The sequence below is a fragment of the Electrona antarctica genome (assembly GCF_951216825.1).
Source record: "Electrona antarctica genome assembly, chromosome: 14".
Lineage (NCBI taxonomy): Eukaryota > Metazoa > Chordata > Actinopteri > Myctophiformes > Myctophidae > Electrona > Electrona antarctica.
This window is the reverse complement of record NC_136795.1, coordinates 18,510,762-18,530,472: the sequence shown is the minus strand read 5'-3', so window position 1 is coordinate 18,530,472 and position 19,711 is coordinate 18,510,762. Positions and strand designations below refer to the sequence as shown.

The 19,711-nt window shown below is 43.5% G+C and overlaps 2 protein-coding genes across 5 annotated transcripts in view; both read left to right on the top strand.

The window, feature by feature from the left end:
- trpm4a (transient receptor potential cation channel, subfamily M, member 4a) overlaps window positions 1-8,849 on the top strand; it is a 47,743-nt gene extending 38,894 nt beyond the window's left edge. For 3 of the 4 annotated variants that reach the window (XM_079521543.1, XM_079521541.1, XM_079521542.1), the window contains exons 25-29: window positions 630-811; window positions 1,294-1,426; window positions 2,177-2,249; window positions 2,672-2,760; window positions 7,022-8,849. In XM_079521543.1, the coding sequence (XP_079377669.1) occupies window positions 630-811; window positions 1,294-1,426; window positions 2,177-2,249; window positions 2,672-2,760; window positions 7,022-7,052 (508 nt within the window). In that variant the 3' untranslated portion in view covers window positions 7,053-8,849. The remainder of the gene's footprint in view (window positions 1-629; window positions 812-1,293; window positions 1,427-2,176; window positions 2,250-2,671; window positions 2,761-7,021) is intronic. The other variant, XR_013791629.1, reaches the window with a different exon arrangement.
- A 1,185-nt stretch (window positions 8,850-10,034) lies between these two features.
- Window positions 10,035-11,751, top strand: LOC306937652 (ceramide glucosyltransferase-like). The gene has a single exon (XM_079521544.1). The coding sequence runs from the start codon at window positions 10,263-10,265 to the stop codon at window positions 11,484-11,486; it is 1,224 nt and encodes a 407-aa protein (XP_079377670.1). The 5' UTR covers window positions 10,035-10,262; the 3' UTR covers window positions 11,487-11,751.
- Window positions 11,752-19,711: the final 7,960 nt, after the last annotated feature.

The window sequence follows — 19,711 nt, the reverse complement described above, 5'->3', positions numbered from 1 at the left end:
GTTAAGTAATAAGACCTGGTACTGCCCATGGTGTTTCCTGCTATAGACATATAAAGGTAGACGCCTCTTCCGGCTCTGGGGCGTGTGTTCTCGAGACGGGGCAAAGCTTTCCCGAGATTCCTTGCGAAGCATAGCGGAAGCATGAGTGGAAGCTTGCCAAGCTTCCACGTGTGTCACAGAGCGGATGTTCGGGTCTGACAAGTCCCGCAAAAGATATGTTGTGATTGGTCAGTATTCACTTGAGTGGCAGCATGGCGTATAGCGTGCCTTCCACACTTCCGGCGCACTTCCGCCCCAGAGTGTAAATTGTTCCGCCCTCGACACACATGACACACATGTCCCGTCGACACACATGGCTCCAACGAACTGCAGCGGCCAGTGAGGCATCTATATTTTTGAGGGGCGCTAGCCCCTCCTATATACAGCTTTTGTCCCCACGCGTCTCAATATTTGCCATTGACACTGAAAGGAGAAATGAGGTCAAATGTCCACTAAATATGACCATTATTAACCAACCAATCACATAAATTCAGTTGTTCATGAGATGGTGTATGATGATGATGATGATAAGAGCGCCCCTCACTTCACACGGGTGTTAATATCTATGTTTCCTGCTTCCTGTTCCGCAGCTACACCTTCTCTAAGGTGCAGGAGCACAGCGACACCTACTGGAAATTCCAGCGCTACAACCTGATTGTGGAGTACCACTCCAGGCCCTGCCTGGCTCCGCCCTTCATCATACTCTCCCACCTCCATCTCTTCATCAAGAGATACATCCGACGCATCCCCTCTGTCAAGATCAGACACTTTGGTGAGAGACGGCGCTGTGTGTGTGTGTGTGTGTGTGTGTGTGTGTGTGTGTGTGTGTGTGTGTGTGTGTGTGTGTGTGTGTGTGTGTGTGTGCGTGCGCGTGTGCGTGTGTGTGTGCGTGTGTGTGCGTGTGTGTGTGTGTGCGAGCGCGTGTGTGTCTGGGCGGCAGATTGAAGTAGCTAGTGTAGGACAGGGGTTCTCAACCTTTTTGCTTTGGGACCCCCGGAAAATGCTTTGGCCATGTCTCCTTGTGCTGTACTGTAGTTTTCAGAAGAATGACATTGTGCTTTACTTCTAGATTATTTTATGATCTTTCATACATGTATTGTGTTCTGCCTCTCATCACTAACCAAAGATAGGGGGAGAACATTTTTGAATGAACGAGTCTTGCTCGTCAAATGGAATTTGAATGGAAGGTGAATTAACCCTGCATTCATAACAATCCCTGTCCTCCTCCTCCTCCTCTTTCTCTCTCCTGTCCAGTTCTGGAGCTGCGCGGCAGGAAGGCCAGCCGTCTCAACACGTGGGAGGCCATCCAGAAAGAGATCCTGCTCACCGCTCAGAACAAGCGGTACCGCGAGAGCGATGCGGCGCGGCTCAAACGCACCTCTGTCAAGTACATCACTTTGTCCACCATCTTAATACTGTTGGCCTCTTGCCAGTTTGCTATGCTGTTAAAGCCTGAGTGTGAATTTTAATTTGACTGTGTATAAATGGAAACACATGGACCCACAAAGCAGTGATAGACAGGTTTCATCTGTCTTATGGCCAGTTATGATTATGAGTGAGTGGGGGATTATAGAACAATAATGTTATGGATACTTTTATTTATGCTAATTACAAACTTCATAACTATACTATAGTAATCCTCATGTAGTTATCAGTTATCTTCTATTATCTTATAATTGAATCAATCAATCATCTTGATCTATATCCAACCATCCATATGCCATTATAAATCATAATTGTAGTTGTTCCTGTCTATTAAGCCTGGTCATGAATACTTGAAGCTTGAAGGCTAATACAGTAGCTTGCATACTATAAGCAGTAGCGTTGTGTTGATCTTCAGAACACTGATTCACTTGTAGATCTTTATATTTATCTACTTTGTTATTTGCGGTGACATCGCTAAGTATTAACATTTCTGTAGTGGGTGGGCACACTACACTCACGGTCAAATCCTGAGTGTTAATTTAACTCTGAGGAGGGTCTGTAACTCCGGGAGGGTACAAATGCAACTGCCATTTGATTGCATTTGTACCCTCTCTGAGTTAAATGAACACCGAGGCATTTACAGTGCACGGGAGCAGTGGTGACCTGAGTTGATCCTGGGGAATGAGTGACAGAGCGACATGTTTTTCCACAGGGTGGACAGTGTCCTGAAGCAGATGTCGGAGATCCGCGACCACGACCGGCGGCTGAGAATGCTGGAGATCGAGGTCAGTGTGGGATAGCCCGCCCGCCGCACGCCGCACTTTTCCTGTCCACGTGGCACCATGCCTCGCGTTCCAGTGATCCTAACCGAGGCCTTTACTGCATATGTGCAGAAATATATATGTATGTGTGAAAGGCGGAGAGACTCAGAGAGAGAGAGAGAGAGAGGTAGAGAGAGTGTTTATGTATGTATGTGTGGGGAGGGGTGTACAGTGGCTGGTTTTTCTTTACATAATGAACTGCAGCTGTCGTGCTGTCAGCTCAGCACTGCTCTGAGCCACCGTCAGTCATCCAAGCCTCATTTATACTCGGTTACGATTGAGCTTGTAGATCGGCTGTATTCTGCGCATGACACAGGCATGCCATTTAGTATGAATCAAACTTATCTGCATCTCTCTCTCTCTCCGTCTCTCTCTCTCTCTCTCAGACGGAGTACTGCTGCAACGCCCTCTCCTGGATGGTGGAAGCCCTGTCTCAGAGTAACCTGATCAAGACCACACGCCAGCCTCCCCAGAGGTAACGAGAGCAGCTCTTGTCAGGGTGTTTCACCGCAGATCAGGCTAAAGTTAGGCATACATACGTGATGTTGAGGTTAGGTTTAGGCATAGTCTCTGTGAGGTTATGGTTGCGGTTAGGCATAAGGCATTTTAGGGGCAGTCCCTGGGCCAAACACCATGAAAAGCGGGAGTCCCCAGAGTGTCCCCAACACTGTCATCCAAACCTCGCCCTGTGTATGATCATTCGGGGCACTGTACTGTACTGTACTGTACTGTACTGTACTGTACTGTACTGTACTGTACTGTACTGTACTGTACTGTACTGTACTGTACTGTACATGGAGTTAAGAAATCAAATAAAATGATATGTCCAGAGATGATCGAATGTTTTTGAGGGGCGCTAGCCCCTCCTATATTCAGCTATAGTGTAGATCTTCGTCTTACACAAACATTAAATTCCCATTGACAATGAATGGAGAATTTACGTCATATGTAGACGAGCAAATCTGCTATTTTTGTCCTACACAAATTAAATTCCATTGACAATTAATGGATGATGTATATAAGATATAAGAGGCGCCCTTCACTTCACACAGGTCTGATTTTTAGGGGTGCTAGCCCCTTCTATAAACAGCTTTTGTCCCCACATGTCTCAAGATTTGCCATTGACAATGAACGGAGAAATGATGTCAGAATTCCGCTAAATATGACGTACATTTAGGGGTAGACATTAAGGGAAATTTGCCACTGGTCCTCTGGGCCAGTGACTTTTCAAAATCACTAGCCCTACTATTGTAGCTACTGGTCCAGGAACTTTTGAATCGAAAAATAACAGTGAAGTTAAGAATTGACCCTGATGTGATGGGCTCACAGAACGCTATGATGTAATTAACCAGACAATTTTACAAAATCATTACACGAGTACCACAGAAATATTATGTGAACTTAGGTGTTAAGGTTAGGCCTTTTTTTTAGGCATTCATTTTACTGGCCCAAGTGGGCAAGTGGAAGGTGCATTCTGCTGGCCCAGAGGGTCTAAATAGTACCACCGGCCCATTTATAATGTCTATCCCTGATTATTTAATTAAACATCAAAACATTAAACGCCATTGACATTGAAGGGAAAATGTACGTCATATGTAAACGAGCAAATCATCCAACCAATCACAGGCAACAGGCATTCTGATTGGCCAGTATGAGATGATGCATGATGATGTACTGTATGATGATAAGAGCTGATAATTCCGCTAAATATGACGTAAATGAAACATCAAAACATTAAACGCCATTGACATTGAAGGGAAAACTTACATCATATGTAAACGAGCAAATCGGCTAAGCAATCACATGTTGGTGGGAGCGCTTGACCAATAAGGGACCACCTTATGTACTGTACCTTATGTAGCAATGTCCGCTAACATAAATTGATGTCATAAATTGAATCAAGAGTGCCCCTCATTTCACACGGGTGTGATTTTTATACAGTAACTGCCCTGCTAGTAAATGTAATGGCTACAGTAGTGTTGACTGTGTGACAGTCGACAGTGGGTGTTATGTAGCAGGTAACCATAGACATGTAAGCACAGCATGGCTGTAACCTTAGCGACACAAATCTGTCATCGCCACACGCTTAACATCCATCTGTGTATATTGAGATGCTAAATCTACTAAAAATATATAAGTTCTTGCAAATATCCAATAATCAAAACCCAAAAGGAAATATTTCCCCTGAAGCTCATCCGTAGGGTTACATGAAGATACAGATACAGAAGTATTTCATGTTTAGTATGCGAGGTGTTTCATTTTGTTTGGGGCAATCCATGATGTGTAAGACAGTGGTTCCCTATGGAGACACAAAGAGTCTCCTGCTGGTCATCCAATTATTGGCTTAAAGATGGAGTGCCACAATTTTTGTATTTTTCCAGTGTTTCATGTGTCTATGAGGTGACAGTACTTCATTAGACACCCTGGAGTCGTTTTTATGTGCAATGGTGTATTAACTTTGTATTTAGGGTTTCTTCCTGGAGGCTGAACCCTTGAACGGGCCAATGAAATAAACAGTAATATAGTGACATCACACTATCAGCCCCTCCCCTAACCCCTCCCCCTTAATCATACAACTACAGCTGTGGGTGCGGCTTCAGTTCAGGTGGATCACCACCCATCACCACCCACCAGGCAAACCAGGCATACTTAATGAACTGGTGGGCGTGTCCACATAAAAGCCTGATTGTCTCCACCAGGCCGAAGGCATGGGGAGAGAGTATGTTTTGCACTCCGTCCGTGTGTGTGTCCTTCCGTCCGTCCGTCCGTCCTTCCGTCCGTCCGTTATCAGCTAATCTCCGGCACCGTTGGCCCGATCCATGCCAAACTTTGCACACACACTCCCTAGATGCCAACGACGAACCTCTGCCCCAAATATTCCTCAACGGCCGGTTATAGCGCCACCATGAGGCCGATTTAGGCAAAACACATTTCTGTAGATTACTCGTACACATTTTATCCATACCTCACACAATTCGGTATACACTATCTCCATAGTCATGTGATCAACACGGAGCGGCACCATTTCCCATCTTCCATCCTGATTGGCTAAGATTGGCTTCCAAAGCTCACACGATTGGTCCGTTTCGAACAAAATGCCACAAATCACAAACACAGTGTGCAATTTCCGTGAAATTATACACGCACATTTCCACTAGGCCGAGGACGACATGCCACAAATTCTTTCCCCAAATCAGCCTCACGGTGGCGCTATAACAGGCCAATTCCTGTTTTTAGTCGACTGCATCGATCTGTATACAACTTATGTATGCACACTCCCTAGAGGCCATGGAAAAACATTGTCCCTGCATCCCTCCACATCTGCCGGTTATAGCGCCACCATGAGGCCGATTTCTGCAAAACACATTGCTTATGTTAGTCGCACAGATTTCATCCAAATCTCACGTAAATCGGTCCACATGATCTCTATAGTCATGTGATCAAGACGAGTCTTCAGGAGTGGCCCGTTTCGTTCAAAATGCTGCACAAGTCCGGCTCATCCAGAATTCTATCCTCAGAGATGCTATGAGTGATCTGGCTCTGCATTTCCTCAACAAAATGAAGAAAATTGTTGCAAAAAACGAAAACAAAAAAACATGTTTATATTACTCCTAAACATTTTGCCAAACATCTCACACAGTCCTATCCTCACACAGTCCTATCCTCCTGGTGGAGACCTGTGCCCAGAAGGGCACTTTTTCTAGTTTTAATACTGTACACGTTTTGGAAAAAGTTCTTCCTCCTTATATAAGGATCATCAGGTATTATTATATAATAATACCTGATGATCATGTTTTAGGGTGGAAACAAATCGTGGCACTCCATCTTTAAGCCAACTCCACATTGCACAGATTCGTGCACATTGCACAGATTGCGATTTTGGGTCGGCAGCTTGTCGGCAGCATATCGCCTTGCCGACGCATCGGAACCCGTTGATGAAGAAGCGAACATGTTCAGTCGGCTGGCGACCCTCGGTAGCCGACGCTATCCGTGTTGTAGTGATAAGGGGGAAAATACTCCACTGGAGAGTGGTTCTCTACTGTCTGCTCGTCTGACTAGTCATGTTTCAGTGCTGACTACTCGTGCAGTGTGAACTACTAGACACCATAATTATTCTCAATGTCAACTCTCAATTCATATACCAATTGATCAACTCCAAAGATCAACTCCAAAGCAACAAAACTGTTTTACACCGGAACACAAGTGATTGTTTGAACATTAAAATAAACATGCTCAGAAAATGCACGTCAATCAAGCAAATGTTGCTGTTAACCTGTTCATCTGGTTGGAGAGAGGCTAAATCTGTTGGCTCAAAATAAATCTTCCCGTAAGTTTTATTTACAGAGTGTCTTATATTAGACTGTTCTGCTAGACTGTTCTGCTAAAGGATGTCACTTTCATCACTGCTTTTAGTGTAGATTTTCACATACCGGAATACCGCTCTGTGCAGCTGTTAGCACGCACGCACACACGCGCACACACACACACACACACACACACACACACACACACACACACACACACACACACACACACACACACACACACGTTTTATGTCATAGCCATTTGCTATTTATGTCATAGTGTTTTGGCATGAGGAAAACAAGCAGGTTTAATGTTTGAGAGTTGAAGTTTGAGAATGCTCCTGAGCAATCATTCCCATGTATTCTGAAGCTTACACTTAAAGGCTTAACACGTGCTATTTTTGGTAACTAAAATATATTTTTGTCTTGTAGATCTGACTCTACTTACTCTCCAACACCCTGACCCTCTGAAATCCAGGAGATCGGCATACCCGCACGCGTGCGCGCACACACACACACACACACACACACACACACACACACACACACACACACACACACAATGTGCAGTGCAGCGTTTACTCAGGGACAGCGAATGTCCAAGAATGTCATAGAGAGACTCCCTGGTCTTTATCATTCCAAATGTTACTGTGATAGTGTGAATTACTTCCATTTTACATTTTATTTTAATGAAAACAATTGTATGTTTCACGTTAAGGTCATACTCTGTAGGATTGTCTTTTTGGTAGTTTGGCGACACCATGTGGTGAATTTGCGTCCCATCAAGTGTGTTTTATTCACACTATTGTGTAATTCATGAATCTCAGTCATGTCTTTCTGTATCTCTTATGCCCATATATGGAGATGCCTGAACTTAATCCAGTTGGTGCATCATACTGTACATGACTGACTTCATAGACTGGTGCTCTGATATCTTATATCTATAAATGCACCAAGTCTCTGTATGTCTGTAATCCACGTAACTCGAGAACTGTTCGCCCCACCGACTTCAAATTTGACACACGCGTTCCACACCAACACAGGGTGAGCCCGGCCTTGAGTCGGTCGCACCCACGGTTGTCCAGAACCGCCACAAAAGGCTCCTGCCCGGGCTCTGGACAGGGCCCCTGCCCAGGCTCCATACATGGAGCTGGCCTGTTCCTCATTCACAATTATGTTCTGACATCAGCATAGACTGCATATTTGGGCATGCCTGACAAAGAACTCCATATATGGGCATGAAAGGGACACAGACATAAGTAGAAATGCACTCTGCCGACCTCTACGAACTTACGATCAGCCCCTTTATAAAATATATATACCTACCTTGAAGCGTATCTTAGTCACGTCACCATCAACGGCCAATAAGGGACCACCATTCTTACCGACATACATACATGTATACATACATACGTTACCTTTTACCCACCCAACATTGAAACATATCTTAATTACGTCACCATCAACAGCCAATTATAACCACGCATACCATGCATACCACTTTTGATCCAGCCGACCACAGTACTTGTGCACTCTGCTTGCGCAAGTAATAACTGGGTGGGGCATGCATTTCCAACTTGCATCGTTTCAAGTAGGCCAGTGCCTAATGGGCACCGCTCTAGTAAGAGAGAATGTGCTAAGTGCTTTAATTGACACTTTACTGTACTGAGTACTGACGTCATAGTTCATACAGTAGTGCCCACTGACAATGGGTTCCAATTTATCATATTTCTTGTTACAGCTGGATTATGTTATAGATAGATAGATAGATAGATAGATAGATAGATAGATAGATAGATAGATAGATAGATAGATAGATTTTTGAAATAAAAACTAATCCTACAGAGTAGGTATGACCTTAAAACCAAAATGAGTGAAATGATTTTAGAGTTTTAAATTGAATATGTTCCGAAAATGACAAAAAGTGCAATCAATAAATTGTCAGCCCCTTGAGGCAGTGAGACAAAATGCAATATTGATACGAGAAATATTTCTCCCTCCACTTGAACTGTTGTTGTAGGACTTGTCTTGTATGAGGGGGTGTGAAAAGATACAAACTGTAATTTTTGTAAAAGAACAGTGTGTAAATATTGAAAGTATTTTTACCACTTTAGCCCCCCCCCCCCATTTTCTTGCATGTTTTCTGTAATATATTCATAACCTGTTTGGAGGAGGATCAATATTTGTATAGCCTACTTTTGTTGGCTCTTCTATGTATTCTGATATGCATTGTTTTAATAAAAATGTTCAATGACCTACAGTGGCACATTTTATCACTTTCAGACATGGATCAAAATCCTGTAGTCTTGGCATAATATTGAGCATTTGTTGAGTGGTGTAAACCACTCCTACAACTGGCTTTGTTAGTCTGTGCAGAAAAAATGAGCATGGTTGCTATGTTCACCCTGTTCACCCGGGTGTGATTTCATTACGTCAGACATGATTTCATTACGTCAGACAGGCTATATTACACCACTCAGTTCACACGGGTGTGATTTTTTATATGGACTTGGTCCCCTACTTTTTCCCTACATCAAACCTCTATTATCCAATCTACAAGCACATTAAAGCACAAGAGCTTATTTCCATTGTGGTCCTGAGTCTGACATTAATACTCCCTCCATAGGAAATGCATGATTTAACAAAAACAACATGGACAGCCAGTGTGTGCACACAATCCACACATTAGTTGTTGTTTCAATGAAACCTTCATACAACTTCAAAAAGCAACGTGCCAGGACTCATGTCCTTGAGTGTGGAGGACCCACCGTTTTCCCCTCACCCCTACAAATTTGGGTTCTTATGAAATAATGTGTTCTTTTATTTGCACTAATTAATGGATATGTTGTAGCCCGGTAAACCACCACGGTCACATTTCATTTGCTGAAATCAAATGAAATGTGATTTCCGTGACCGGGGTAGTCCCGGGCTAGGTATGTTGTATGTACCTAAAACATGATTAAAGTGCAGGGTTCTAAGGATGTTGGTCAGTTCACGTTGTTGAACTAAAATAATGTTCCAAACTTGTGAAAACACTCACCTATATGTAGATACTTGTTGCCTTCAGGTTTGGGGAGAATAAGGTTTTATTAGTGTAGGGCAACCAGACTATTGTTATACGTTTATTGTATGTTTCTAGTGTCTATGGCGGTTTCCATTATTATGTCATCATGCTGATGCCATGTGTGATGTCATGTCTCTGTGGGATTTTCCATTATTATGAAATACTGTATGACATATGACATAACATCAGCATCTTTACTTTAAGGTGCTGATAACATGTATTACAAGAGACAATTAACCACACTTGCAATTCCTAATTACATCATTCTAGTTTATTTTATTATTAGAGCAGATGGCAGAGAGCACAGACAGACAGACAGACAGGCACAGGTACTCTGACAATTTAGTGCAGTAACCATTATCATAGTAATTGGAGGCCAGTCTATGACATCATATTGATCATGGATCTCCATATGTGGACATAAAATACACACAGACAGACACGCCATAAAAAGGACTGACATAGAGCTCCCAGTGCCATTCCACAACATAATATATATATGATGTGCCCATTTTGCACCCCAGCCATTACACCACTAGGAAGGAGCTAACCCGGCAACAACCTGAACTTACAATTATCACTATCAGATTTGAATGGAAGTGACTCCTCATGGCTTTCCTGGAGCTTGCTCAGCACGGACTGTCCATTGTTGGAATCATATTATTTTGTATCATGTGGTGGCTTCACCTCATTTCAATTATTTACGTCCGCTGGTACATGCACAGGAGAGCCAAGCAGAACCTGTCCTTGAGGTATTGTGAAGGTGTTTCACTGCTGAAGCCTTTGAAGGGAATCGACCCAAACCTCGCGAGTAACCTGGAGACATTTTTCACATTGGACTACGAACAGTATGAAGTACTCCTGTGCGTTCAGGACGCGGACGACCCAGCCATCGAGGTGTGCAAGACTCTCCTGGAGAAGTACCCCAACGTTGACGCCAAACTCTGCATGGGAGGCAGGAAGGTGGGGATGAACCCCAAGATCAACAACATGATGCCGGGTTACGAAGCTGCAAAGTACAACCTCATCTGGATCTGTGATAGTCGGATTAGAGTCAAGGCCGACACCCTGACTGACCTGACCAATCACATGACAGACAAGGTCGGGATGGTCCACGGGTTGCCATATGCTGCAGACCGTGAGGGATTCGCTGCCACTCTTGAGCAGGTGTACTTTGGGACATGTTTCACACGCTTGTTTATTTCGGCCCACGTCATGGGCATCGCATGTGTGGCGGGTATGTCTTGTCTGATGAGGAAGGAGATCTTAGACCAGGCAGGTGGACTTGAAGCCTTCGCCCAGTACATGGGAGAGGACTACATCATGGCTAAAGCCATAGCAAGTAGAGGCTGGAAGATGGCCTTGGCAACTCAGGTGGCAGTGCAAAACTGTGGCTCATGTTCCTTCACCCAGTTTCAATCCCGCATGACCAGATGGACTAAGATACGTATCAACACGATTCCTACCACTGTGGTGGAGCCCATGTCAGATTGTTTCGTGGCCAGCTTGATTATCGCCTGGGCAGCACATAACGTCTTCATGTGGAATATAACGGTCTTCTTCGTGTGCCACTGTTTGGCCTGGTTCATAGCAGACTATATACAACTCAGTGGAGTACATGGAGGTGTGGTCTGCATCTCTAAGCGGAAGTATGCTGTGGCCTGGTTCATCCGTGAGTCGCTCGCCATGCCGATCTTCCTATTAGCCCTCTGCGGCCGTGCCACCATCACCTGGAGAGAGGCCCGCTACCACCTCTACTGCGGCGGCACTGCAGAGGAGGTCCTGGACGTCAGAGAGAGAGACAAGCGAGGTGCAGCATGGGCGCCGGTGTAAAGGACCACCCGTGTTCTAGTAATAACAAGTTCTTAGTGCTTGTAGTGGCAAGCAGCGGACAATTCACTATATTACAACTAAATAGTATCAAAGAAGGTTTGCAAGTTGAACCAACCGACACCCGGTGTAGGTGCTAGTTGAGTTTGGCCTGGCAGTTCGTCTCGGGGTCCTGCGTCTACAGATGTTGTCACTGCCACGTGTTCATGCAGGAAAGCAATATAGCTATCTTAGTGGTAGAGAGCTACAGTAAATAAGTGCAAAATTAGTGCCGTTTTTGAGGGGCGCCAGCCCCTCCTATACACAGGTTTAATATTTGTCTTTAGTTCAATGTTTGTTTTGTAAACGCCATTGACAATGATGGGAAAACTTACATCATAATGTGCCTCATTACGTCATATTGTCTCTTTATTGTTAATGGCGTTTAATGTTTGTGTTTGCACTGTTTGTTTTATATCACCATTACATCACCTAAGCAACATGAGTTAGACTTTAATATATTAGCGCCCCTCACTTCACACGGGTGTGATTTTTTTTCTTATAGATGGTCTAGCAATCTATCTATAAGAGGGTCAGATTGTGGGCATGCGTGCTAATCTCGCACACATCTGTTTTATACTTTTTTAAATAATTGTATAATGTAAGTCAATGGGGCTCTGATCGGGCTGAAACCTTGCCCAAATTTGGTGTCATATATCATAGATATGTCAGAGGTGACTGATGTCACAGGATGGCCACATGAAGTCTGAGATAAATTTTGGAGCCATACTGCGTTCCCACTTATGCTGTGGTTTCGCTAGATAGCACTTCCACTTCTTTCTGAACAAGGTACCTTACCAACCAGAGGAGCCGAAAAAACAATTCCCTGCTGGATTCCTACCCATGAACATGGCTGAGTGTGTCATGACCATACTTTATATTAGCCATTAGTGTCATGACCCTCCCCCCAACCCCAGAGTGCTGGTTTGTTTTAACTATGCACCCGATGAGTGCAAACACAGAGCTGCTGCCTTCTAAAAGGCACTGAGATTAACTTTTTCAGCTGAGATGAACTAAAAAGAAATGAAAAGAAAAGAACAAAATAATAATTTAATGTGTACTATTAGTTGCAGTTTGAGTTTTTTCTCTGGCAAGCCTGGGAGCCGGAGGTTATGTTTTCACCCCTGTCCTTGTGTCCATGTGTGTGTTATTCCATCTGTGTGCAGCTACTCTCAGACACCATTGAAACACACTTACTCCTCCCAGTAGGCCAAGAAAGATACTAAATTGGGCTCATGGTGGCACTATAACTGGCCACTGAAGTTTGGCCTATAACTCTTGATTTTTAGGTTGTACAATTAAAAGTCTTCCCCTGTATTCGCTCATGACGCAACTCCCCATATAGGTAGGCCTATAGCACTCAAATCTGGTCTCGGACTTGATTCATTTACCCCTATAATGGCATATAATGTCAGGATGAAAGTGGTTAAAATATTTTTTATAAGGTATGAAATTTGCCTCTGTATTGGGACATTAATGCTAAATGAATGCTGATGTACTAGTGCTGATCATTCTGAATTTATTTTTTACAGTAGTAGGTGTATATGGCAATAATAATGATAACAAAGACTTTATTATTGGGACGACCTCCCCACTCTGCCTGTCTGAGGATGGTACTTTTATGTGGGGGAAGTTGATTGGCAGTGGGGAAGGTCTTCAGCCACTGGTCCTCCCTCACCTGAGGCTAATTAGCAGAGGAAACAAACTATTTTTCTCCAGTGAGCAGCATTTGTTTTGCTTCCTGCCTTTAGTTACACACACGCATGCACGCACACTAGCACGCACGTCCATACATTGCAGACACTATACTGATACTTACCATTTATTCACACATCTTGATTGTTTATGTTCGTTATGGTTTACTTTAGGTTATTTAGGTTTAAATAAATCACTTTTTCCATTTAATCTCATGTGTGGAGTCTGTGGACTCCCTCTTTGTCACACTCATCACTCGATTTGTGCACATTTAACCACTTGAAACCATATTCTGGGACACATTGTGAGTGTGTAGAATCTTGCAAAGACAACTACAGTTGTTAACCAAGTCAGTTTCTCTAAAAAATACAGGGTATAGGAGATTAAAGCCGTACGGTTTGTCAAATCACACACAGACTCAAGGTCCCCAAAACTGTTCACACACAGGTTATTACATTGTTTCATGAACTCCTTATCCATTACAACACAGTGAAAATGTATGAAGGTAAAGTGAGTACATTAGAAATGAGTAATTTAGAAATTAGTACCATTAGAAAACATCCCACATGCATGTAAAGTGCCACATGGTTGGCAAAACTGGGACTTGGACTAGAAGTTATTACTGGGACCACTACAGAAAATGCAGAGTAATATTTCATATGCAGAAATTCATATTATAGACAATCCCACCGACTATCCCTCAAACAGATTGCCCACAATTTCACACATTTCCCACACTAGATCAAGCCAATGAAAATGAAGCCATATAACTGCTACTGACCCCGTCTTATTATCAGTTTACCTGTGGTTGTTTACCTGTGGTTGTTTCCAGAACAGTGATCCCAGTGCAGTCACTGACTCCACCACTCCCTCTGCTGGCTACAGATCTGACGCTCGGATGAAGGAACCCGAGATGAGAGCCAGGTGTAACACCTGGGAATCGAACCCGGGTGGAAAGCCAACATATTAACCACTAAGCCAAAGGGATACCCCTATTACTTGGGGGAGATATTAGACTTTTAGGTTTAGGCGGCCAGAAACTCTACATGTGACCTCACGGACACCTTGTTGATCTGACCTCATCAAACCCTTAGATCTCCATATATGGAGCTGACCTGTTCTGACATTCCATATGATGATCCTTCCCCACCCGTCCTTCCTCTTCTATGTCTCCCTTCTGACTGATACCTGTCCATTCAAACTCTAGACGGGCCTGCCCCAAAGTCATTAGCACAACCGCGCCCGGCAGCTGGCGAAAACTAGAGTTCTCAACAGGCCGGAACATTAACTGGGCCCTAACTGGCTGGCCCGAGGCCCCCCCTGGCCTTACTAATTATAGCACACATACGCCCTACCCGGCCCGAAGAAGAAAAATGATATATATAATATATATATATATATGCATTCTGAGGCCTGTTGTTTTTGCGCGGAGGGCGTCTTACTGGTAATATATTCACTTGATTCATCTATAGTCATTAAACAAATGACAATGCCAGAACTTTCAAATGACATAAAACTATAGGACAATATCTGACTCCAAGTCTTAGAAATGTGACACGCTGTGCTGAGAAGATTTATGCCACGCAGGTCAGTCTGCTAACCGCGTGCAGATGGGACCGATGGCTGTGTATTTGGAATACATGAAATGTAAGCTCATTCTAGGGCTAGTTGTATCCAACAGTTACTTGTGATGCTATTCCTATTCCAGCACTGGTTGTACACAAACATGACTCACTTCAAGGGAAAGGCTTGCTCAAGGACAGTCTGAGTACAGTCCGTACACAAACATGTTAATTTGGCATTTCCAAACGCTTTAGTGAGCACCTTAACAACTTCTCATATTATGTGTCTCTGCTTCTGCGTTCTGTTGGTGCAACACTTTGTTGTTGGATGGTGACATCTCCTTTGGCCTTAAACCTTAAACCTTAAACCTGTTCTTAACCCATTTAGACCAGAGGCTGATTCTAAAAATGGCTTCTAAATCCTAAAGGTTTTCTGAAGAACCTATAGATAAAGCGTCACACCAAGTGCCCAGTTGTCCAGATGCCCACCTGTCCCAAGTGCCCAGTGTGTGTGTGTGTGTGTGTGTGTGTGTGTGTGTGTGTGTGTGTGTGTGTGTGTGTGTGTGTGTGTGTGTGTGTGTGTGTGTGTGTGTGTGTGTGTGTGTGTGTGTGTGTGTGTGTGTGTGTGTGTGTTCATTCAAACCTTTATTTATTCTCGAAAGACATTGAGGTCACCCTCATTTGCAGTGTCGTCGAGAAACGAGATACACATAATACAACATTTCAAAGCAATAAACAAAAACAGAACAGAACAGCAACATTTCCTCATCGCGTGATAGCACGTATGTTTAAAAACAGTTGCAGACACTTGGGGGTAAGTCTGCTACCAAAGATTTAAATTGACCGTTATGGGAGAACAGATCTTTAATTTAAGCTGTAGGTCATTCCTCGTGGTTGGGGCACTAAAACAAAAGGCTGTTTTCCCCAACTCTGTGTTTACATTTGGGACCTTTAGTGTTCCAATCCAGCAGAGCTTTAATATACAACGGTAAAGTTCCATCAATTGCTTTAAAAATAAACAGATACCAATGTTTATTTCGCCTGTCTGCCAAGGAGGGCCAACCCACTCTGTCATAATATGACAGAGTGACAGAATATGACTCATCAGTGTCAGATTCACTGCATCCTATATTATAGGATGCAGTGAATCTGACACTGATAAGTTCTGTAAGGTTCACCAGATATAAATCGCAAAGCAGAATGATAAACTGCATCCAAGGGCTTGAAGACAGAAGGAGCAGCTTTTCCATAGATGACATCTCCATAGTCCAACACAGAAAGAAAGACTGCTTCAATAACCCTTTTCCTACATGGAGTTGGGAAACTAGCTCTGTTCCTGTTGCCTTAGTTTTACAACGAAACAAAAGATTGTATATATGGTATTTAAATGTAAATTTGTCATCAAGCCATATTCCAAGGTACTTGTATTCAGCAACCCTTTCTATGTTAGATCCATTCAAGGTAGTAATATAAAATGTATTCAAATCAATTCCCCTGGCCCTAGAGAACAGCATGAATTTTGTTTTTCCAGCATTTAGAACAAGCTTCAGCTCTCTAAGGGCATCTTGAAGTATATTACATGAATGCTGAAAGTTGTCTATTGCAAGCTGGACAGAATCAGCAATGCAATAAATAATGGTGCCATCTGCACAGAAGTGTGCTTGACAACCATCTAAAGTCGAAGCAATGTTATTTATAAGGTAAATAAAACAGGGCCCAGGATCGATCCTTGTGGCACACCTTTTGAGATGGGCTCTCCCAGCTTTCACACATTGAGATCTCCCAGCAAGCTCAACTAGCTCTGAAACCACCTGCAAGTATTTCCATTAAACCCAGCTGTGTGTAAAATATTTAAGAGGAGTGCATAATCCACTGTATCAAAGGCTTTCGGTAAATCTATAAATAATGCAGCGCAGTGTTTTCTTTTGTCCATGGCAGAAGTTATGTCATTTACAATTAAGGTAGTGGCCGTGATTGTGCTCTAAAACCAGACTGTGGGGTAAATACAGAGTGAGTTGATAGGAAGATTATGAGCTGATTATTTACCAAAGACTCCAGTGTTTTCGCAAGACAGGAGCGCTTGGAGATTGGGCGATAATTATTTGGATCATTAACATCTCCACCTTTAGTAGTGTAGTGGAGAAATATGTGCAATTTCCCATATATTGGGAACTATGCATGTTGACACAGAAAGATTAATAATATGTGTTATATGCTCTGCAATTAATGGAGCAGCTAATTAAGAAAAAAGGGGTCAAAACAATCCTCCCCTGTTGACTTTCTGGAGTCAATGGAGATCAGAGTGGTAAGAACATTGTTACAAGAAAAGGGTTCCAGGGACAGCTGATGTGAATTTATTTCTTAGCTGCCTGTGTGATTGCAGGCATGCCCAAGCCGAGAGCTAAGGCTGTTCAGTGTCTGCAATAATTGGCAGTCGCCATATATGGAGAAGGCGATGCTTTCTGTACCCGTGATCTGTATCCTGAAGCACACGTTTGTGCATCCACTATTGTTTGTGTTCAAGAATTTCTTGTAAAATGTGAATGCAAATAAATATGTTAAATGTGTGTGTGTGTGTGTGTGTGTGTGTGTGTGTGTGTGTGTGCGTGCGTGCGTGCGTGCGTGCGTGCGTGCGTGCGTGCGTGCGTGTACGTGCAGTGAAAAGGGGAAGGGATGTATATTGCATCACAGCAGTTCTGGTGAAATGTTGCGCAAGTGTCATGTAGTTTCATATTAACTGTACATCGTGCAAGTGCATTAACGGTGAAAGCAGCTATCATCGTAGGCATAAAACTTCTTGTGTAAATGTGGAGTCATTTCGAGCTTGCGTGTGCTGTGAGACTCCATAGTGTTGTCAAGTAGTAATTGGGATGTGATATAAACACTTAATATCCCTAGTTTAGTTGCAATCAATCTACAGATTTGATTGTAATGGTGCGTTCACACGGGCAGATGAAACGATGCAAAGACGCGTTGTGAGTTGATTTGGAGCAGCTTGCATCATTTCGTCTTTGCGTCGCTGGCTTCCATTGACAATGAATGGTAGACTGCATCGTTTAATCTGCTCGTGTGAACGCAACATAACACTATGCACACCTGACCAGCCCTAGCACTGAGGAGTGAGGACCATGTCTGATGTCAGCTTTATACTGTCTTATATTGTGTTATTACTATTACTTTTTACTAAACCCTATTGATATCTATAGGGACAACCAACCCCATCAACTGACAACCTGCCCCATGGTGGGGTTGTTTCACGTGCCACAGTGTATTTGATGGTTAAAGGTATATTCAGTGATTTGACTTAATCTAAATATCACTTATTTTTTCTTTTTTTCTGGATAATCATCCCTACTAAAGAGTGTGCTGACCATATAAGGAGCTCCTCCCTGTCCCCAGTGAGCCCCTGGGGTCAAAAAACCCTAGTTTCAGTTTTGGTGGCGGGTGGCAAAGCCTTCATCCAATCAGGATGAGAGGGGCCTTCCTCCGATCATGATCGAGTGGGGGCGGGCCTTGGTGCACATGCTGTTGGCCTGTTGCACTTCCCCCCACTGTAGAGCGTGCATGTGCACATTTTGTTACCGGGGCGGACTGGGTGGTTTTCCAAATCACTCAAATCACTGAATGCTCCTTTAATTACTTGTTTTAAAATATGTTTTAAGAATGAAAAGGATACCTTAAGCTTCCCGCTAATTAATGACTATTGTAAGATGTGTCGATGATGAGCAATTCACACCAGACTAAAAAGTGTGACAACCAACTCTGGGAGATCCCCTGTTATCAGATGGGTGGAGCATGTACTACATTTACATTGGTGATAAAAATAAATGATTTGGGGGAGGTGGTATCAAACGCAGAGGCACGGATTCCCCCGTCCCCCCTTCCACAGTAAATCCAATCCCGAACAATACTATTGAACTTGCTCCAAGTGTTTGAAAGGACTGTTCCGTTAAAACTTTTGGCTCAGAAACTCTTAGATTGGAAGAAATTTGTCAAAGAGGGGCATAAAAAAATGAGGGTATTCGACAAGAGTTGGGCATTAAGCTTTTTCAACAGGGAAAACATGGGTTTTTGTGTCCCCCAACATGCATGTAGTGTACAGTACCTCAATATGTACCCTGCCCATGGCTCACCAATTTAGAGATAGAGTTTCATTAAGATAAAGCTGTACAGCAAGAGCTATAATTTCACCCACTCTTAGCTCTAGCACTTTCGTGGAAAAGGATTTCCTAGTTTAGCCCATCCTTACATGGGAAGAGCTTGGGAAGGATTGAGTTGAAGATGAATGGATCGAGGGTTGGTATACTATATCACAATTTGGCCAACAAACGGACCAGTGCACTACTCCCGCGATCCCCTTCACCTCACAACACCCTGTCTGACACTAAAAATAGCATCCCATTCTTTAAGTTTTCAATCTACGCTGCTACTGCCAGACATGTAGGAGTTAAATGAGAGGGAGAGGTGCGGGGGTGCCTGGGGAGAGCGGGGGAGTTAAGGGTTCAGAGGGCTTGTCGACATTTGCCCTTAGCCGTGGCCTGTGGCCAGCGGCCTTGCTGATAGTAAGGTAACAAGAGAAAATGACAAACAACGGGCAAACACTGTTTTCTGACTTGACGAAAACAGAAAGATTTTCATGAGTTTTTAACTGGGCCTGGGGGGCTGAGGGGCTGGGGAGGGGGGTATATTCCAAGATTGTGCCAGTTAAATATATGGGTCAAGTGTTCTATCGTGGCTTGAGCCAGGTCATCCAAGCTGAGAGTGAAGAAATGTCTTTGGCATGTCTGAGCCACATCTCCACTTTCAGCCACTTTGCAGTCTTCACCTCGATCATATCTCCTCTCCTCTCCTCTCTCATTCTCTCCTTTGCTCTTTCTACCTCAGCTGTTTCTCACTGTTGGTAGTCGATCACTGTTAGAAATTACACTACAC